Here is a 22,722-nt window from a genome sequence, read left to right as displayed (position 1 = left end):
CCACCATATCAAAGTTTCTCATTTTTTCTTCTATTTTTTTATTGAAAAAATTAAGACAATATATTTTGATCATGTTGTTCCCTCCCTGAACTTTTCTTCCATCCTCCCCACATTCCTGCCCACCCAGCTATCTGTTCCTAAATTCTTCATTTTACAGACAGCAACTGTAAGCAGGAGGGCCAGCCTGAGTCAAGGCAACACAGAGGGCCTGGCTTTGAAGCTTGCATGTCCATCCTTCTTTACCAACTCACACTGCTGCCTGAGGTACCAGTCTCAAAGCCACGATGGTAGATGGTTCCTCCACATTCCAAAAGATCTTTTCTTTTTTGGAGGCTACTCTACTATCCCTTAACATTTTGGAAGCACCCCAGAACGTGAACATTTGCAGTAAATAATGAGGAAGCATTTTGTTTAGCAGAGACGTCTATGGTTCTTTTTGATTTCAGATCCTTCACTGTTCTGTGAGAATCACCTCTGTGCTATAGGGCTCCAGTCTGATTTTGGCATATAAAAAGCAGCTCACCTCTTCACCTGACGGTATGATGTGCTTAGTCTCCTTTCTTCTTTGTTCTTCTCTGTTATGAAAGGAAGATGATATTTCCTCAGAGCAGAACATGGGAGAGTAATGTGCAATTTGGATAACACATGAGATGTAGCTCAGATCAAAAGATTAAACCCAACAGTATCCCGAGATACTAAAGATCTTAAGATTTTACATCTAGAGGGAGTTAGTTGAGGTATGATTCACAATGTATCTGACTAATGCAGCAAGGGAGACGGGCGAAAGTCACAATGCCTTTTTAAGAGTATACTAATACTCAGAAGAAGCAAGCACATATGTCACTGCAGTGCCTTAAAATTATCAACCTCCAAAAGAACATTTCTCACCATTGATTGTGCCTATGAATCATCTGGGGTCTTAATAAGATGGAGAGTCTGACTCAGCAGTTCTGGGTCCTGAGATCGTCTTTCTCTAACTCACACCCGAGAGGCATGTGAAATATTGACTGCTCCATGGAGTACTACACCATGCGTGCAGTAGCCATTTGCACACATATCTTTCGGACAACGGAGCAAAATATAACAATCCACTTCCTTAGTCACACCAGCCACATTTAAGCGTTCTCTCAAAGAGAAAGCACATGCTTTTAAAGTTTTTTTTATCTTTAGTTTTCTGTGTATTAGTGTTTTGTCTGAGTATGTGCTGCTGCCTGTGGGAACCAGAAGAAGGCACTGTTGTGGGGTATTTAAATCCACCGTGAAACCCCACGACTATGTTAATAAAATCAACCTTGGATCAGGGTGTGAAGCCAGCAACTGGTTGACAAGAATTAGCCATAGAGCATATGGAGGAGTCAGGAATATGAATGAAGAGACACACAGGAAAGAGTAGGGAGGCACTTGGGGTTTAATGGATTTTGAGGGGTGGGGGCTGGGATGGCTGGAGAGATGCTCTCTTGCCAGATCTCCAGCCCAAAAGAAAGGTCAGCTGCTTACTTCTCGGCCTCTCTAAGCTAGCAGGTTTTCCCCCCAACATGACTCTGAGTCTTTATTGATAAATAGAATGATAGCGACTTAGTTAAAAACTACATTTGACGGCAGCGACTGAATCCATTCCTGTTTCCAGAAGTCTTTCCAGGCCTCAGCCTGAGCAGCAGGGCCCTGACTAGCAGGCCTCAGGCAGCAGACAGTTGTTAAATATAGGTAGATTCAGGTGTAGTCACTAACCCAGTATAAAAACCAACATCTTAAACACAATTTTTAAAGGATTTATTTATTTTTATTTCCTGTGTATGAGTGTTTGATCTGCGTACATGCACCATGTTAGTACTGGTGCCTATGGGAGCCAGAAGGGACTGGATTCATTACAACAAAAGTTAACAGTGGTGATGAGCAGCCTTGTGGGTGCTGGGAACCAAACTAGGTCCTCTGCAAGAGCAGCCAGGGCTCTTAACTGCTGAGTCATCCTTTCAGGATCCAAAGTACAATTTATTAAATAATCCCTAGTCTCAGGCATTTCCCTTCACCAACTTTGTGGCAAGTAGGGTCCATAAAGATTTGACAAAGCATCCAAAGAATAAGGAATTGCAAGTCGGATGTAATCAGCACAGAGCATTTGCTGAGATGGAACAAAATAAGTTAGTTTAAAAACTGTCCACTGACAATGGAGATGTGCTCAGGGCAAAAGAGTCATCGAAGCTAGAAAAATATAGGCTTACACGAGGGATTTTAAGATTGAAGGTTTTTCCTTATTTATATGATAAAACTAGAAAAAAAAAGGCTGTCTTATAAAAGCCATGGGGATTAGTGAGGGCTATCCAATCAAAACGGGCCCTACAGTGGTGACCTACTTTTTACATTGATAGTTCAAAGAACTCAAAGAAATACCCTTATCCATTAAGGATCCCATCTCCAATCCTGCAGGTCCTGAGCTTTCAGGGAAATCTCACAGTTCCTTCTAAGTAGAAAAATAATTACTGTGTTTTGATTACAACAGTGACTCCAGAACTCCGGGTTCTTTTTCAGGCTTCAGTTGAAATGAAGAACAATTTCACTAATCACATTTAACTCAAAATTTCACAGGTCCCTTTAATAATAAATTTTCTTTTCAAGGAAAGCTCAAACCCTATAGGATTTTGCCAGTCCAAACTGGACACTTTATTCAGAGCCTTAGAAGCTTTCTTAATGAAGTACATAGGCCAGTTTCCTTTTGAAGGAAATCAAAATCGTATCATTTGTGCTTTTATTAGTAAATGGAAGGCACAGCAAAGCTTACAGTCCTTGGTGATAAGCAGGATGGATCCCATTTTCCACTGCTGCAGCATGAAAACCCACTCAAGAAAGCAGGCATCATCACAGGGAGACAGAGTTTAATTTCCCCAGGGCAGTGTGCTGCCTCGGATACTCTTAGAACATTGCCTTCTCTATGGCTTTAAATTCCTATCAGACCATTGTGTCACCGTGTTATGCAATGGACAGTTTGACATGCCGCTTGAACTGGACTCTTGGGAGCAAGTGGGCCAACTGGAATTTGGGCTCAGATAGGTACTGTGTGACTTTGCACACAATTCAGAATCTTTGAGTCCTTTTATTTTAAAAATAGAAAGTAAATAATTTTGTTTCCTGTGCTAAGGCTCCCCACCTCCACCCCACCCCACCCCACCCCACCCCACAAAGGAAGAAACATGAATCTGACAGGCATAGCAACCTTGTCATGGTTTCTTAAGATGAGAGTGTGATATTGCCCTCATGCATTCTTTAAGCCTCCTTTAAGTGCACAGCTAGTGGTTGTTTTCCTTTAAGGAAAGAAGAAATATCCATATGACTCAATGCTGAGTCCCGTGGGGATGCCAGAGATATGTTTGGCTCAGAAGTAGGCATTAGAGAGAATGGGACAGGAAGCGGAGCCCGAGAAAATAGACTCCAAAAAAGAGATGCTTCAGGGAACTCTCCCACAGAGAGGCCGCTAGGTAGAAGGTTGCAGGTTCACAGAGTGACAGGCCCAGAGAGGCTGGATCTGGGAAAATGAAGGAAGCAGGTGGAAACAAGATGGTGGATATAGGGAGGTAGGTCGAGGCGATGATTCTGGAAATATGTTCATTCATACAAGCAAGTGAAAGAACAGGCAAAGGGTTAGGCAAAACTTCAGAGCTTTGACTCAAGTCACATGCGCGGCTGAGTGCATGACCCTTCCTTATCACGTGTGAAAAACACTTTTGATTAGATCATGTTACTATAATGTCAGAAGACAAGATCTGTTCTTCGGAAGCATCATCCTTCTAGGCTTTAGGGTACCTCACAAAAGATCCCGAGTGATCTGTAAGGAACCTAAAAAAAGAAGTTGGCATTCTAGACTCCAGGGCAAAGTAGAAGCAGATTCAGAGCTTGGCAGCTAAAAACCATTAACTCTGAAGTGAGCAAGATGAGTTTGTATCACACAGGTCCCACCTTCAATCCAGCCCTGATTATGGCTTCAGAATTATGGCCGGAGGTTTAGACCTAAGAGACAGAAATAACCATGGAAAAGTCTAGGTTATGGAAATGCAGCATTGTTGGGAGCAGTGAGACCCCAGATCCTGAATTTCATGTAAACATCTTGTTTCCCCCTGATCTGAGTGCCTACAGCTGCTCTGAGCATGAGAGCCTCAGGAGTTCCTGATGGCAGGGGAGTGATTTCTGATGCATTTGGCTGGGGCTTGACTATACCTATATAAGCTGCCCTTGGACACAATAAAGGGGGCATTCTTGGGGCATTTTGGCATCAAGGATGACCTGTGTCTCTGTCTGTATGTCTTTGTGTGTTTCAATCTCCAGCCCCTTGCCCGATTCACGAACTGTATGGTGGCCCATAGAGGAGACAGGTGAGGTATACCGCACAAGATGGGGATAATAGCTAGGCAATTAGTATTTATAACCAAGGGATGTCTTCATGTAACATGAATACTATGAATTCTATATAACCAGAGGAAACACAAGGATGGCAGAACTCAGGGTTACTTGTCCTGTAATCCTGTTCAGTTTGCTTTTTTAAGACCAGGAGGAAAATGGGGAAGGAAGGGTAAAGAATGGGGCTGGAGAGGTGGTTTGGTAGTTAACAGTGCTTGCTGCTCTTTCAGAGGATTCGGGTTCTGTTTTCTGCACCAACATGCAGCTCACAACTGCCTGTAGCTTCAGTTATAGGGAAATGTGATGTTCTCTTCCAGCCTTCCTGGGCACTAGACACTCATGTGATGTACAAACAGACATGCAGGCAAACACTCACATGTGGAAAAATAAAACAGAGACCCACATTGGAGCACCGGACTGAAATCTCAAGGTCCAAATCAGGAGCAGAAGGAGAGAGAGCATGAGCAAGGAACTCAGGACCGCAAGGGGTGCACCCACACACTGAGACAATGGGGATGTTCTACTGGGAACTCACCAAGGCCAGCTGGCCTGGGTCTGGAAAAGCCTGGGATAAAACCGGACTCTCTGAACATAGCGGACAATGAGGACTACTGAGAACTCAAGAACAATGGCAATGGGTTTCTGATCCTACTGCATGCACTGGCTTTGTGGGAGCCTAGGCAGTTTGGATGCTCAACTTACTAGACCTGGATGGAGGTGGGGGTTCCTTGGACTTCCCACAGGACAGGGAACCCTGATTGCTTTTCGGGCTGGGGGGGGGACTTAATTGGGGGAGGGGGAGGGAAATGGGAAGCGGTGGCGGGGAAGAGACAGAAATCTTTAATAAATAAATAAATTTAAAAAAAAAGAAAGAAAAAGGAAGAGAAAGGATGGACTAAGTTGATTTCTTGACTAGCATTAATTTTTCTCCCCACATGTGTGTATGTGTGTGTCAGGTAGTTCATTTTACACAAGAGAAAAACAGGTGAGAGCTACAGCATTGCTGTGTGGGCTGATGAAGAATGTGACACATATCCCCTATGCCAGAGCTTCCTCAGAAACGCTAGGGAGAATTACGGACTCTAGACTGAAAATGTATCACAAAGCATATACAAAATTGGACAAATAATTTCATGAGCCCCAAGGGCTCCCGAGATTAAAGACAGCAAACTATTCTGCCAGATGACTCTGCCTGTTTGCCGGTTCCCCGGGTTATGTATATGCACATCTGCCCTTTACTGCTCAGAAAGCCTTAGCATCAAGGCTTCCATAGTGGGAGAGTGACACCAGCCCACTCACTCAACCTGTCCTGCCTACAAGATATGCTGGGCCAATGGTGGCTCAGAATTTGTAGGAGTGGCCAACCACTGGTCTAATAACTGGTCTAACTTGAGGTTCATAGCATGAGAAGGAGTCCATGCTCGGCATTGCTTGGATAACCAGGAACTGGAATCTGGATGGCCCAGAAACCTAGGGTAGAACCAAACATGACTATCAAAAACAAAAGCAAAAACAAACGAATCAGTGAAATGATTCCTAATGAGATACTGCTTTATTCCTAATGATATGCTAATACATTGATGCCTAGCTCAGTCATCATCAGAGAGGCTTCCCTGTCAGCTAATGAGAGCAGACACAGAAATCCACAGTTAATAATAGGTGGAGCTTGGGGAACTCAAAAGAAAAGGGAGAGTAAGGATTGTAGGAGCCAGGGGGGTTGATGACACCAGTAGAACATAGCCTATAGAATCAACTAAGCAGCACTCATAGGAGTTCACACAGACTGGAGCCTGTGTGGGTCTGTGCTAGGTCCTTTGCATGCATGCTGTGCTTGTTAGCTTGAGGTTTTCATTCATCTCCTAACAGTGGGATTTGGAGTGCCTCTGACTCGTTTGTTTGCTCTTCTGACCCTTTTCCTTCTCCAGTATTGTGTTGTCCAGCTTTGATGTAATATATGCCTAGCCTTAGTGAATCTTATTATGCCATGTTCAGTGATATCCCTGGAAGGCCTGATCGTTTAGGAAAACAAAGAAGCAGAGGATACGTGGGAGAGAGGAGGTGGGGGGCAACCGGGAAAAGTGGAAGGATGGGAGACTGCAGTATGAGAGATGAATAAATAAATAATAAATAAATAAAAAGAAAGAGAAAGGAAGGAAGGCGAGAAGGAAAAGGAAGGAAGGAAGGAAGGAAGAAAGGAAGGAAGGAAGGAAGGAAGGAAGGAAGGAAGGAAGGAAGGAAGGAAGGGTGGAAAGATGGAAGGAGGGACGAAAGGAATGAGGAAAAGAAGGAAGAAAAGTCAGAAAACCTTGCCACCTAAACAGGACAAGTTTTTGGTTATACTACCAAAGTCCTTTTTTAACAGTGGTTTTTAATTTCAGACACAGTTTTAAAAAATAGAAATTTGAGTATACTAGGGGATATCTTTTTCCAAAAACAATTAATAGGGAGTTCAAATCTAACCCTGTGCTTGAGTTCTACTGTGTCCCTCATTAAAGCTTGGTCTTCAGTGACCTGAATCTCAAAGGATACATAGTGGAACCCTCCTCCAGATCCTTCGGATGAAGTGAGGACAGGGGCTTAGTTCCTCCTCCCAAGAGAAGCAGAATCTTAGGAGGGGCCATGAGGTGTTGAAGCTGAACATCAGCTGATCTCAGCTCACAATTCTCTGTTACTCAGCAAACCTCAGGTCTGGCCAAGAAAGGCTGGACTTTTTTTTCTAGGTCGTTTCTGCTTCCTGTGCTGCAGATTTTCTTTCCATTAGTAACAAGTGATTCTCCCCCTCTCCGCCGCAGTGGTGCGGAGTCAGAGCACTTTCAGCAGACACTTAGCTGGACTGTGTATCTGTCTCTTTCAGCTTCTGGCTATACGCTCAGACCAGTCACTCAACTGCTCTGACTTCTACTTGAAACACCTGAAGTAGGTGAATAGTAAAAAGTACAAATAAAAAGAAAAAAAATTGTCTTAATTTCATACAATTCTGTATTCAAATTAGCACCCACACACCTTTGCCTGTACCATAGCTGCCTTCTCACTCAAGCTTAGAGAAGCGTTATAATCCTCAGGAAGGGCATCCAGGCAGACAGTGCCTTTCCAGTGTCCTCAAAATGAACTTTTCTTTGAGTTATCAACTATTGTAAGAACCAACACTCATTATTATCAATATCTTCATCCCCCTGAATTGTCTTTTTTTATCATCCTGTTTTTTCCTGTGAATATAAAACTCCATACTTAGCAATGATTCTGGGCTACACAAGATGAAGATGAACGTTTTTCTGCTATCTTGGGTAGCTGATGGAATCGCCAAGACTTGTAACAGGGTGAGAAGTATGACATTTCCTGTCCTGAAGACCTGACTAGGGATATGTGGACCTCTCTATTGTTTTACATTTAGAGTTGTGTACCTAGATATCTTATTACTTTTAAATTTTAATCAGATTCACCGAGAAAGACTGTCTAAATAAAATACTTTCAATGTTTTTGTTAAATTATTAAAGCAAGAACAGAGTTCATTAAGACCTAGAACATTTTTCAGATAAATGCTCTATTGAACTAACTCAAAAAGTCAAAAGGAGTGATTATACTTTCTTGAAAAATTAAAGGATTTCTTTGGGAAAATGGTTTATCCTCTTTGAAAGAATAATCTTAAAATCTTCCCTAAGAGACAGGGAAAAATTATTATCAAAAAGAGCTTCCTAAGGGAACCTAAGCATCATAGTTTTAGCTGAATAAGTGCTGAGCTGTTAACTGAAGCATATGAATATTCATACGCTAGTGCTAATGGTTCACCCATCTAAAATTTTCTATCGCCGCATCTTACTGTAGCTGCAAAAGCAAGTAGTTAGCACTTCTGCCTAATCCATCCATTCTCCACCTCACAGATCCTCTTTAGAGCCATCCAGACCTGTAGAATACGAACATTGCTTTCCCCTTTACAGATACTACCCAGACTCGATCAGCACTGACTTCCTTTGATAAACTAGTATTTCCGACTTGTAATGAATTCTCATGATGATACTGGAAGTTGAATGCTTTAAGCTACTGTTTTAAAGAATCGATTAAAGTTTGGAGAAATATATAAACTGGCCAGCAATTGAGATTTATAAATGGCTGACAGAGGATCTAAAACAGAGTCACTCTTTTGTTCACCCATTCATTCCTTCAATGTGCTTTTACTGAATGCCACCAAGGTCTTTATAGTAATAGCCATTGAAGTTTAAAATTACAAAAGCTTTCCTTAATGATATTTTAATTGCAGTGAAGGAAATAGAATAAAATACGTGAGTAGGGAATTAGATTATACAGCATGGGAAAGACAGTAAAGTAGCCGAAAGGGTAAGGAGCTACAGCTTTCGAGAGAGAAATTAGTGCTTTTGTGGACATGACACTGGAGAAGATGTGGGTAGTGTGAAGGAGCCAGCCAGCCAAGAAAGTGCACACCATCAGAGCAAAAGCAAATACAAAGCTTCCAATACCAAGCGGAAAGAACAAAAATAACAGAATAGGATGCAGTGACGGTCAGGGCAGAATGAGATGGAACATTAGTAAATTTTCAGTGGATACTAGCAAGGTTTCATTTATGCTTTTAAAAAATAAATGACTCTTTCCAGAGGAATTTCAACCATCAAAATTGGCAGAAGGAAAGTTGTCCTGTTAGCCCACACAGGCAATAGCGGTGAACTTGGTGAGGGTCATGATTCAAAGGCAGAGTCAGTGCTGGCAAGTAGAATATGTCTAGGGGTAAAACAAAGAGGCTGTTGGAGGTACCTGTTACATCTTAGCTGCAGATTCACTCCTGTTCTGCAGTGAAGCAGCAACATCTCTCCCCTGTGTAAGCAGAGACTGGGCATTGTTTCCCGGCTGCCCAGACCTGAATAATCATACAGAAACCGTATTAATTACAACACCGCTTGGTCACCAGTTTAGGTGTATTCCTACCTAGCTTTTATACCTGAAAGTAATCCATTTCTGTTCATCTATGTATCATCACAAGGCTGTGACCTATCGGTAAGGTGCTAGCATCTTTTTCATGGTGTCTGTCTGGCTCTGCCTTCTTTCTCCTCAACATTCAGTTTAGTTTTTATGCCTAGCTCTATTCTGCCTTGCCATAGGCCAAAGCAGCTTCTTTACTAACCAATGGTAATAAAACATATGCACAGCATACAGAGCGGAATCCCACATCACCCCTGCCAATAGGTGTGGTCCTAAACTCAGCATCTCCTTCACAAGATGTTGATGAGGCCTGAGAGGAACAGGCCGCCTCGCTCCTCGTGTACCTGGTCCTCACAGCAACCTCCTGTAATCATCAACAGCACATCTGTGGTCAGCTGCCCCTGCAGCTCAGTGCATAGCTCCCTAAGATGTCCAAAGTCTTGGACAGATTTTCAGCATGGTCTCAGGTCCACTTTATCCCCTGGAACATGCTGTCAAGACACTTCTTTTTTAGGACTTTCTAGAGAGTTCTATCAACACATCAGCACTGAGAAATAATATTTTCCTTATCCAGTGGGTGTTGCAGAGACCCTCTGCTCACTCTTTCAATTGAGGTCTTAGTTTCAGTCCATGGTGGTGGTGGTGATGGGAGTGGCAGGCCTTAGACAGATTCGTTTCCTATTACATTCTCTAACACACACTTGAAAATGGTGGCCATATTGTCTATTTGCTGTAATCTTTAGTATTTTGCTTCTCAGTAGCTAATTTCCTTATTGCTCTAATCTTCTACTATTCCTAATAACATTGTATTAAATTTTCCCTGGGGAAGTACATAAGGTCTCCATTTCATGGGCAGAATTTGATGGATACAAAGATCATTAAGAATAGTTTCTTGGTATTTGGTCTGAGCAAATTGGTAAAATGTGGTGCCAATTTCTGAGATGAGCAAGGCAGAGGAGAGAAGAAATCATGTGTTCTGCCCTGGTTACTAGACTGAAACCGCCTATGATTATGAGTGGTGGTTTCAAGTTGCCTGTTCTGTGTTTGTGACTAGAATTCAGGAAAGAGGACAAGGCAAGAGCTTTAACATGGAGAAATCAGTATGTGGAGGATATATATATATATATATTAATGTTATCCATTAACATTTATAGCCATGGTTGCATGATAACTCTTCCGGAAGTGGCAGGAAAATCACAGAGTACTGAGTCCTGTGTCACTCTAAACTTTAAAGCTTTAAAGACAGGATAGAAATTGAAATTAACTAACATAGGTAGTACAAGACAAAAATGACTTAAGAACAAGCACTTCTATGAACTGAAGGAAGTATTTCAGTGAAAGAGACCATTTATTTTATCATTGCTTTATTTGAAACTAAGAGGAAGACTCATAGTTAACCACCAGATATGTTAACTGATGTCATCAAAAACATCGACAAATCCTATCATGGAGTAGAGTGTCCAAACAACTGTGAAACTGGGTCAAAGAACTGATGGGTGACGAGGAGCTAGACACAAAAGGCACACTGAATTTTTGAAAATTTTATTATACAAAGCTTATGGAAGAAGCAGAGCAGTGAGCCTACGTTAAGTGTAGGGAGTAGCTGAATGCTCCGAGCTACTTACTGCAGCATCTTTTGTACACATGCTGAAATTGGAAAATGTCAAGGGGGTGGTAAAATACTGCTCCAGGGAACCTGTGAGAAGCACTGGGGATGATGAAACGATGGAGGTGTTGGGATGACATTCATAATTTCATGGTTTCATATTTTAAAGCATGCTTACTCTAAAAGAATGATTTACATTGGTCTTTTGGAGCTGTGTCTTACATTTAAGGATATAAAAGATTGTATTTATTGAAAGTATCATAGTAGAGTGATCCATTTGCATCATGCACCATAGCTGTTTGGTGACTTGCACCTAACCTAATTAATCTGAAACAAATGTGTGAACGCTGTATTTCCAGTAACGCTGCTCCTTGCCAAGCGAGATGTTGTTCAGAACAGGCCCTTCTGTGACCCCACCCACAGCACAGTTCAAGTCAAGCACCTTTGCACCCTGTCAGGCCTTTCAAAGAACATTCAGACATTCCATGCCAGCTGGAACAAGTCACGCTTTGACAAGCATCACATTTTTAATCTTTTAATATTAACAAGAAGCAGGTTCATTTTTTTAAAATGGGATACATCCCAAGTTGATTATTTCAAAGCAGTTCAGCGTATGCTCCATTTTTTAATGTTTACAATGATATTCAACCTCAAATACCATTAGCAGGTTTCTTGAAGCAGTATGTCAGCTGGGATAATGTTTGCCAACAGCAAGAGCAGAACCAGGCAGGCTCTTGTTATCTCCACTGAATCCTAAGATTGATTAAAGGGTATCAAGGTCAAAGACTTCTTTTCTAACTAACTAACTGACATTGTCAACACAATTATCTGTCTGTGGTTCTTTCCACAACCACCATCTCACGGGTCACATGACTATATTCTCACAATTATTTTTCATTATATTTCTACAATGGTGTGATACAAATACAGTGAATTATAAAAATACATTATGCAATATGGCATTCAATGCATTTCACATTAAGAAATAATCACTGCATGGTTACTGTATTTCTCAATACTCTCAATAGATAAGCAAAACTCTCCCTATGGATGAGCACCTCTCATCTGCAGATCCATATGCTGCTTAGAAGTTCATTGTTATTGCGCAGAGAAGGCTTGTACACAAGGACCAAACAGCTTCCCAACCCTGAGTCATTGTAGATGCACAGAGCTGTCCACTGAATACAACACAATAATAACCTTAAATAAGAGGCTGCAGGCCTGGGAGAGCTTTCTACGGTCCTGACTGCTGACACCAATGACTGTCAGTTAGCTTCCTGCCTTGATAAGAAGTTGCTAAGTAGCAACTGAGAAGCATGCCAACAGGGACAAAAAGCTGTTGGTATTGAATCATGTGAACTACCCAAATTGTAAAGGAAAGCACTATAAAAAGAATTCTCTGTGATAGACAGAATAGTGGGCAAGATTGGTTAGTTTTGAGCTATTCATAAAATTCCAAATACATGTTTCTTATAGAATAGAAGATTAAGGCCAAAATTATGTCAGTAGTTTACAATAAAATTTGAGATGGTAAAAGAGGTCAATGCTATGAAACTAAACATGTAAAAAAATTTCCGAAAGTTAAGATTTTGAATGAGGGAAGATGATTCAGAAGATGTATCTGGCTCTTTGCTGATTCTTACTGCTTTAGATAAGGAAATATCAGCATGGATGTTAACATCCATGAAACATCAGTTAGGAGTGGGAGGGTCCAGAGACAAGCAAGAGAGGTGGAACCCTAGGGAGATGGCTTCCAGCTGCAAGAATTGAGGAAGAACTGCTCTCCCAGACTATGCTTACTGCATCCTACTTTAAAGGAAGTGTAGGATTTGCCAGCCCTTTGCCTCTTCAAAGATGACTGGTGAGGGAGGAGAACTGGCTTGATGCTCTTGGAGATCTGAGTGTTGAAGAAGCAACGTTTCTGAGGTAATTTCTTGTGAGATCATGAGAAACGTGCCCCCAAAATATCCTCGTGAGCATATGTGCGCACACAATTTGCCTGTTTGCAGAGCTTGAAGCAATATTTTTCATCAAAATCTGACAGGTATTAATTTCCCCCACCTTTCACTCAAACCCTTCATTTTCTGGGCTGTACACTGTGAAAGAACATAGTTAATTCTTTTCTAATTATTTTCCATGTTCCACTTTCGTGGATTTACTGGTATTTTTTCCTCTACCTTTAAATTTTAAAACATGTTCAGATATAAAACTGCTTCTGTTTGCTTGCCTTGTGCTCAAAGAACCCTTGGTAGAGAGACTGTAGTCTTTGTGCTGATGTACTCTGGATATTCCTTTATTGTGTCTGTGCTTTAACTTTCTCCATGTGTTCGGTACTTACATGTAAAAGTTCATGTTACATATACTGAAATTTCTGATTATTAACAGTTAATCTTAAAAACCATATAACTTCTAATTGACTAATCAACTATTTTCAGTGTACGGTCCACTGCCAAGAAGAATAAATTCGCTTTGTGATTTTGGAAATGAAATGACCCATCAGGGAATATGGTAGACAATCAGATTGTCATAAAACTTGTGCTTTAGATTCAGAGCTGGACATCATTCCAGACTTTCTGGACTTTTCTGAATTTGAGACTCTGTAGGCCTGCAAAAGTTGGGCAGACCTGAAGAAGCTCTTCTAGGAGGCAGGTATAGACTTTGGTGTTTACTTTTGACACTTAAAACAATGTTTTTCTGCAAATAAAAGAGACAATCTTGATTCCTCTAGATTTTAAGCAATTTTATTCTTCATCTGGGGATGAGATGATTATTCTCCTTTAAAATGACTGGTCAGATGGGCAATGGTCATGTCTTCATACCAACACCATGCCTCCTGGAAGAACTATGGTTCAAATTAAAATAAAAAGAAAGGGGAAAAGAGTGAGAGCAAAGAAGGGAGAAAGGGGAGAGAGGGAGGAACGGAGGAAGGGCAGGAAGGAGGGAAGAAAAGTCATTCATTGCTAATAACAAGAAACACTAAGATACACTTAAAGCGAACAGCATCCCCAGCATCACCTTACCTGTGTTGGAAGCATTTTCCTCGTCAGTCTTTCACATGGAGCCTCATGTTTGTCCAAAACCACTGAACAAGGTTCCTCGAAGCCTGCATGCCCTTAGCTTGGGGTTCTCCAGAAGCAGTCTCATTTTCCCAAGCAGCTGCCTCTATTCGAATTCCTCGGCTGTCTGATACATGTAATCCCCATACGGGGTGAGCTTTCTTGGCATTATAAAAAGAGTGCACCATCACTATGGCCTTTTACCATGGAATGCTCCTCATTAGCTATTTCCAGAATGTTCAATGAGCCTCTGTTGCAAGGAGGGTTTGGTTCTTTGCTCCACAGTGCCAGTGGATGGGACATTGTCATTCTAGGCTGTGTCCGTCATCATATTAGAGGTAAGTAAGCAAAACTTAGCCAACCTAAGATATTAAAATACCAAATAGTCCAAGAAGAATCTCAAATGGAAAATGCAAATCAAAATAACTCTGAGATACCATCTTACACCAGTCACAATGACTAAGATCAAAAACACCAGTGATAGCTTATGCTGAAAAGGATGTGGACTAAGGGGAACACTCCTCCATGTACTAAGAGTACTAAGAGTGGGAGTACAAATTTGAACAACCACTTTGAAAATCAGTGCGGGCGGTTTCTCAGAAAATTGTGAATCAATCTACCTCGACATTCAACAATACCACTCTTGGGCATATACCCAAAGGGTGCACACTCATACCACAAGAACATTTTTTTCAACTGTGTTCATAGCAGAATTATTCATAATAGCCAGGACCTGGAAAAAACCTGGATGCCCCTCAACCAAAGAAATTACACAATGGAATACTACTCAGCAGTAAAGAACAATGACATCTTGAAATTTGCATACAAATGGATGGAACTAGAAAAAAAACTGAGTGAGGTAACTCAGACACAGAAGGACAAACATGGTATGTACTCACTCATAAGTGAATATTAGACATAAACTGAAGGATAGCCAGCCTATAGTCCATGATCCCAGAGAAGCTAAATAACAAGAAGAACCCTAAGAGAGGCATACATGGATCCTTGGGGAAGGGGAAATAGACTAGATCTCTTGAAAAAATTGTGAGTGTGGTGGATGGGGGAGAGAAGGGAGGGTACAAGGGCAGGCGGAGAGGAGGAAGTGGAGAGGAGAACATGAGGGAACAGGATGTGTCAAGATGAAGGAAGGACAGAGAGGAAGAGCAATGATAGAGATATCTTGATTGTGGGAGTCTTTATGGGGCTAGTGTGCAACCTGGCACCAGGGAAATCTCCGGGAATCTACAAGGATGACCTCAGCTAAGACCCTAAGCAATAGTGGAGAGGGTACCTAAACTGGTCTTCCCATGCAATCAGATTGATGACTACCTTAACTGTCATCAAAAACCTTCATCCAGCAACTGATGTGCAGCAAAGCACGGTGCCAAGCTCCCAAAGTTCAGTCAAAGAAAGGGAGGAACACTAATATGAGCAAAGGGGTTAAGATCTTGATGGGGATACCCACAGAAACAGCTCACCTGAGCTAATGGGAACTCACTGACTCCATTCTGATGACGGGGGTCCTGTGTAGGACCTAACTAGGCACTCTGAATATGGGTGACAGTTGTGTGGCTTGGGTAGTGTGTGGGGCCCCTGGCAGTGGGACCAGGATTTATCCCTAGTGCTTGAACTGACTTTTTGGAGTCCATTCTTTTTGGAGAGATACTTTGCTCAGCCTAAATATAGTGGAGAGGGCCTTGTTCCTGCCTCAAATTAGTATGTCAGACATTGTTGACACCCTATGGAAGCCTTACCCTCTCTGAGGAATGGATGAGGTAGGGTAGAGGGGAAGGTAGAGAGAGCAGGAGAAAAGTGGATAGGTATGTAAAATGAGAAAAGATTGTTTTTAAAATATAAACTAAAAAAATGTCCTTATGAAAACTGAATAAAGTCCATTGGCTCCAACAATTACCCACGTATGTGCCACTTCCTACATGTCTGGAAGATTATTCAACTATACAGCAAGACAAGATGATTCTTTTTAATGCAAGGTCAAATGTCTAATTAGTTCCCGATCTTACCATGAGATCCTACCCTTGGCCTTTGAGACTAATGTCCCATTCACATGTAGCATCCATTTTTATATTAACTAAATCAAAACAACTAGGCAACTTGAAAACATTTCATTTATTTTGTGAAACCCAATCAACAAGGTATTAGAAATTACAGAATGTTGCATTTCTATACTCTAGATAACATAGATAACAATTCTATATATAGACCAATAGAAATAGATGGGTCCCTTATTATAATATTGAGAAAAGCGTAACTGCTTTGCATCTGCATATCTAAAGTCTGAAAGACATAGTCCAGTCTATAGAAGTATGATGTACAGTCTATACTTACAGTATCCACAAGGAGAAAGCCCATAGGAAACTCTCTCAAGTAAAGCTTATTCTAAATATTTTATTCTATCTTTATTTTCTTATTCATTTTGTGGATGTTACACATTTCCTGAAAATGTTTATGGGTATAAGCAATGATTTTTCAAACTTTTTGAGTCAAAGTGAGGGAAAAAAATTTAGAAAATAAATGAGAATAGAAAACAAGTAATAAATGAAAGAAATGTTTTTAAAGGGGAGATGGGAATGGAGAGTTGAAATTTTCAAGAGGAAAAGTTAGAAACAGCCACATTGGCAGTGATTGCTACATATTTTTTCTTTAGGATTAGCTGTTATGGTTTGGTAATTTCACCAAAACCAGAGCCTCCCAGGGCACTTCTTGTCCCTCAGAAGAAGCTGGGATCTATGGAACAGCAGCAACTAAGGACAAGCCTTGTAGATGTCAGGATGTCCCTTCTGGGAAGAAGCGCCCTGGGACTCTCCTGTCCTACTCAGACCACTGATGACTTCAGGTTTCCGAAGCCTTAAATACGGACGTGGTTCAGTGCCCTGAAAACTCTCAGATCATGTGACTGAGGGAGACATGAGCATGAATAAGAGGAAAAGGCAAAATGAAACCAAAGGCAATTAACTACAAACATAAGCCTGTATGTGAACTCCGTCAGGAATTGTTCTTCAAATAAAAGTTTAATGCAGTTAAATATGCCATATGTCACAAATTATGAACCAAATTGCAAAACACTACTAAGAATCTGGCGAAGCTATCATATGATTTAATATTGTAAAGGATGGAATAGTAATACTTCCCAGAATATTTATACATTCATTTTCAAATGTTTTCTAAAGCTCAAAGCTCTCTTAATACATTCTAATTTCATATATTCTAATAAGGACTATTCTATGTTTTCCCTCAAAGTTCTTTTTGCTCAAAAATATAGGTTTTATTTATTTAAAATATATAATTTTAAGACTGGAGTGAACTTAAAGACTACAGTATAATGTCTTATTTTCAAATGGGGAAAAATGCATTAACTGTGGCCGAAGACATAAAAATTACTTCACAGAACAAGAAAAGAAAATGAGGTTGATTATCCTGCAGTTCATTTCACTGTGAGCAGGACTTTCACCATTACTTAGGCATCTTAATAAGGTTATGAAGAATTTTCGCAGAGTGTGATTGATGGTAGTTCATTACCCTTGTCCTTTAACATAACCTTTAGAAGGGCAAAGCTAGAAAAACTTATTAAATCAGAAGTCCAGACATTTCTTCCAAAGTTAGGATGATACAGAAAAGTTTCTAACTCCTCCATTTTTCTGATTGTTTTGTCAGAATGTGTGTGTGTGTGTGTGTGTGTGTGTGTGTGTGTGTGTGTGTTGACTGTGTCAACTTGTCTGTTAAATAACTGAGTTGTTTCCATTTGAAGCTGTTTGATGACCAGGGTTAGCCTTGGGAAGGAGAAGTGGGATGAAAATGACTCTTCTTTACCTCGTTGCAGCAGGAAGCCTGGAGGGGGAACCATGTGTCAAACCCATGGAGGTCACCATGCCCTAATAAAATTCCAGCATACAGCAGACCCACTTTTCTGGATTGGCTAAGCAGACACTGTATTTTGAAAAATAATACAATTTCAATTCCACATAGGTTTACCACAACTCATTTTTGCAAAGACATCTTTTACAAACTACAAAGAGCACTTAGATACTTTTTAGTCCTTTTCTTTGTCTGGGCCAAGGCAAGGTTTTGATCAAGCAATGCAAAGCCATTCTTACCTCCCTTGCTTATTCTCATTCCCAACAGGAAGTAATAAACACTGTAGTTTGGCTAACGGCATAAAAGGCAGTTCCATAGGTCAATAATCTTTTGCTTAACCCAGTGGCTTCCTCCAAGGACAAAGAGCAGTAAATCATAGCAGCTGATTGCTGTTGTGCTTAAGAAAATTTCGTTGTAAAATGCAACTTTGTCTTCACAGTTCTTGGAATGTGTCACTGCATACAAGTAATAAATCCTAAAGAACTGGTAGGGAAGAAAACAAATGAAGATTATGCCTATAAAAAACAGATTTTTCAACTGAGCCCAGAACTCCTGGTGGGACAGTAAGGAGTGGCGAAGCTTCCGCACCATGGACAGTGTGATGAAGACTTGGATACCCAAGAGAACCATTGCAATGGTTATGACAATAATGACTATCATATAGTTGAGAACTTGTACATAATCACGGACAAGTTCTTTATGGAATCTAAAGCAGTGTTGCTCGTTGTATTCTTCATTATTTCCATACTGAGAAACCACCAGGGGTACCACAATAACAATCACCAAAAGCCACATAGCAGTACTGGCAGCAACGGCATGCAGTTTTCTGTAGAATTCTACTTTGTCTCTGCGCTTGAAGAAGATGAGGTACCTGATGACCAGGATCACCACGTAGAAGAGGAAGGTGAGGTACATGTGGATATGCAGCATGGCACTCACAAACTTGCAGAAAGGCAATCCAAATGTCCAAGTCCCCTTGATGAGGTATGCCACACGGAAAGGCACAGTCAGCAGGAATAACCCATGGACCACCACCAGGTTAATGACTGCCATGGTAGTCACTGAACGTGAGTTCATTTTCACCAGCAAGAACAGGATGGAGATGACACCTACCAGGCCGCCAATGAGCACTAGGAAGTAAAGCGGGATCAAATGATGGGCCACTATAGGATCACAAGAGGAAGTCTCGGAGATATTTTGTTTGTCCATTCTTCCAACATTGCCTGCAAAAGCAAAAACACCAATGTACCTGGACGAACTTCCTGACCGTTGTTCACAGCTCCTCTAGTACACTGAGAAGGCGGCTCTGTAGTTTATCTGTTTTCATGGTATTAGACTTCTATGCTTACAGAATGAAGATAATACTGCCTGCATATTTGTAGTCGCTACACCTAAAACACCAAGCCATTTCATTAGTTTGCTTGATATTTATTGTAGCCTGATACCACAAAGTGAATTTAGAAGGAAGTTCATTTTGGTTCGCAGTTCTGATAGCTCAAGATCAAGGGGCCACACTAGCTGACTGTGCTGTAGGGAGGTAGTAGAACCCAGGGACTGTGAATAGAATGTACCTTTTCTAACCTCTCTCCCTCTTTTTGCAAAGGCATCAGGATTTAATCATGAGGATTCTACCCCCAGAGACACATGGAATCTGAGTGACTGGTGAAGTGATGCGAAATATTTTGAGCATGGTTCTGTTTCTCTAAGTCCTTCTCAGTAACAAGCAAACGACCCAAGGATATTCATAATTAACTCCTTGAGAATGCGTGCTAGTTTGACGAAAGCTCAGGGAAGTCGAAGCAGTAAATAACTATACACTTACTTGCTTTTCTCATAGTTTTAACGTCATCCTCTGTGAGACCTTGGGTGAGTTCTTCCACTGAAATGTGACATGCCTCCCAAGTCTTTCATCTCCTACCTTTACATGACTTGCAAATTTAAAAAGACTCACTCTGACTACTTTTTTGGACTCTTGAACCAAAAAAGCCTCTTTGAGTACCTAGTCCTCTCTAATTAATTCTCCAAAGTCTTATTTTGATTATTTATTTTATGTTATGTGTATGGTAGTTTTGCCTGCATCTGTGTATATGCACCACGTGAGTGCTTGGAGGCCAGAAGAGGATGCCAGGTCCTCTGGAACTGGAGTCCTAGATGGGTGCTGGGAATTGAACCTGGGTCCGCGGGAAGAGCAGCCAGTGTTCTTAAGTGGGAAGCCTTTTCTCCAGCCCTCCACTAATGTAATGATTCTTCATTAGATATCAGTAATAATTTTTGAATCATTCATTTTTTCACTACACAAGTCACGACCAATTTCTTATTTAAATCTTGCAATGGCTTCTCATCTCAAAAAATCAATAATATCCTAAATCCAGTGTGAAATTCTCTTTTTTAAATTCCAGTACTCCCTATATTACTGTGCCTGGATTTTGCTGGTTAAAAGAGAAGAACTCAAGCCTAGAACTCTGACTTGAAGAGATGTATAGTAATGATGACATCCAACATGTTTGTTTATTGACATTAGGAAAACAGGAACCAAGCAGGAACATAATGCAATTATTCTCCAAGTTGCTGACATTTGTAACACATTTGCAATTGCTCCTAATGCTTTTCTGAACACCTCTTCAACCAATGTATTCTTACCCAAATTATAAACCCATTATTAAACCAAATTATATACACATTGTTGATGAATCTCAAAAGGTTTGTATAAATCATGTATATTCTCAGTGAGGTGGTGGTGATTCTAAAGGCACAAAAATTTAATGAAGTATAAAAAATATTATTCTATGTGTCAAGCAGAGGAATGTGCACAGTGACTAAACAGACACACCGATATAATAAATTTTCAGAGGAACATGGAAGACAATTAGAAAAAACGATCTCTAAAAATGTTTTCTAGAGAAATAATAATTTATGAAAAGTTGAGAAAATGTAGTGATATACCATGCCATAAAGGTTGTATGTTGTATGATTTCTTTTTCTAGAAAACTCAAAACAAATGTGAGAGTAAACAGCTACACCTAGCCCAACTTGTTGGGCTTTTAAGAGAACGCTGGGGTGATGGATGATTGATATCATCATTGAACTATACTCATAAAATGACCAATGCCCAAGTATTTTCTTTACCTCAATTAAAACGTAATGATATCCTAACTCCATATCACAGAACACACTTTTTGTGAGCACAGAGCACACTTTCCGAGAGCTGTGGCCCACTTAATCGTATTTCCCTGTAAGCTGTGGGTTTTCTGTGTTATAGTGCGTAATCTCACCACTTGCCTTCACTTTTCCTCTGTAAAACGGCAGTGCTAGCGAGTAGAAACGATCTCGTTTCCATCTGAGTCAAGCATGGACATGCCTCCAACACATCTGCTCACCGTTTCCTCCAGCTGTTAGTTTAGTGAGACTAATCCTGAAAGAAAAGAGGAAAGCCAGTGGTGTGTCACTTGATCAATCTCTTTCTAAACTCCCATGATCATTGCCTTTCAAAGGTCAGAAGCAAGTGTCAAATGATTCCTGTGTGCCAGGACAATATTATATTGAGTTATTTACTCTTGCTGTAGGCTCACAGCTGTGCAGTATATTGTGACATAGAATTTAAGGTGATAAGACAGCCTCTAGGCCCTCTCTGTAGCTCCAAGAGCAGGAAGTGGGCGTGACCAAGAATCTATAGAGTGGTTCATTCTGCACATGCTCACTCTTCCTTGCTTCCTTCACTGTTACAGACTTTCTAAAACCATAGTTCCTGAATGTGACTGCTGCTAGAAACAAGAGCTGGCCAAAGATGAACGTCAGTATATAAAAGCATTAGTTTACCTGGTAATACGGCATTGGCTTGATCCATTTGCTCTAAGGACATTGTGGCAGACTTCTGGTACTATAAGTCCTGGATCTCAGCTTTCAAGATGACATATTAAGCATCCATCATAAGTATTTTTGAATGTAAAGGGAATAAAACAGTTCAAAGTCAAATTGCTCAGATCAGACAGCCCTGCGGCCATGACTGTGAGAGACTGTCATGTTCGATGTAAGAGGGTCCAGACTACTGCTGGCAGCACCATCCCTAAAGAGGCGTTCTGGGTTATATAAGGAATCTAGCTGGGCATGAGACAACAAGCAGTATTACTCAGTGGTATCTGCTTCAAGTTCCTGCCCTGCTTGAGTCTCTACCCTGACATTCTTCAGTGATGGACTGTAACTTGTAAGATTAAATAAGTCCCTGCCGCACCCCGCGCCGCCCCCCCTCCCCCCCACCCCGGTCTGCGCTCTGTGTGCTATTACCCAGTTCGTGAGCTTAGGGCAAGGAGGCTGGAGGTTAAAATACACAAACACACACAGACAATGAGACAGCGACACAGGTCATCCTTCAATTCCCCAAGAATGCCCCCTTTATTGTATTCAGGGGCAGATTATATAGAGATAGCCACGCCCCAGCCAAACCCACCAGAAACCACTCTCCTGCCGTCGGGAACTCCTGAAGGACTCATGCTCAGAGCAGCAGTAGACACTCAGATCAGGGGATTGCAAGAAACTCAGGATCTGGGGTCTCACTGCTCGCAACAAGCCCCTTCTTCTCACAAGTTGCTTTTGGTTTGTGTCTTATCATAGCAACAGAAAAGCAATCTAGGGCAGAGTCTATGCTACTTTATGATTCATTATTCTCAGCCTCACCTGGCTGGCTGGCCAGGTGCTGGGATTATGGCATGCATGTATCTGGCTCTGTCTCCAATGTTTCAGATTATAATTTTCTTTTAAATTTACCCTTTCTGTTATTTTTTGGGCGTCCTTTGTTTACAGAAATTCACCACCTGTGGGTTTCAACCCCTTGGGGGCACATATAAAATATCCTGCATATCAGATATTCACATTGTG

General features: G+C 41.0%; 1 protein-coding gene and 1 long non-coding RNA gene across 2 annotated transcripts in view; both read right to left on the bottom strand.

Moving 5' to 3' along the window:
* Nucleotides 1–17,653: 17,653 nt before the first annotated feature.
* Nucleotides 17,654–19,072, bottom strand: LOC142848896 (putative G-protein coupled receptor 141). The gene has a single exon (XM_075971071.1). The coding sequence runs from the start codon at nt 19,057–19,059 to the stop codon at nt 18,142–18,144; it is 918 nt and encodes a 305-aa protein (XP_075827186.1). The 5' UTR covers nt 19,060–19,072; the 3' UTR covers nt 17,654–18,141.
* A 2,063-nt stretch (nt 19,073–21,135) lies between these two features.
* Nucleotides 21,136–22,722, bottom strand: part of LOC142848895 (uncharacterized) — a 54,857-nt gene continuing 53,270 nt past the window's right edge. Inside the window, exon 3 of the long non-coding RNA XR_012910484.1 lies at nt 21,136–21,262. This is a non-coding gene — a long non-coding RNA (uncharacterized LOC142848895). The remainder of the gene's footprint in view (nt 21,263–22,722) is intronic.

The sequence above is a fragment of the Microtus pennsylvanicus genome, chromosome 4, assembly GCF_037038515.1.
Source record: "Microtus pennsylvanicus isolate mMicPen1 chromosome 4, mMicPen1.hap1, whole genome shotgun sequence".
NCBI classification, from domain to species: Eukaryota; Metazoa; Chordata; class Mammalia; order Rodentia; family Cricetidae; genus Microtus; species Microtus pennsylvanicus.
The sequence above is the reverse complement of the archived record's forward strand: the minus strand, read 5'-3'. Positions and strand labels throughout refer to the sequence as shown.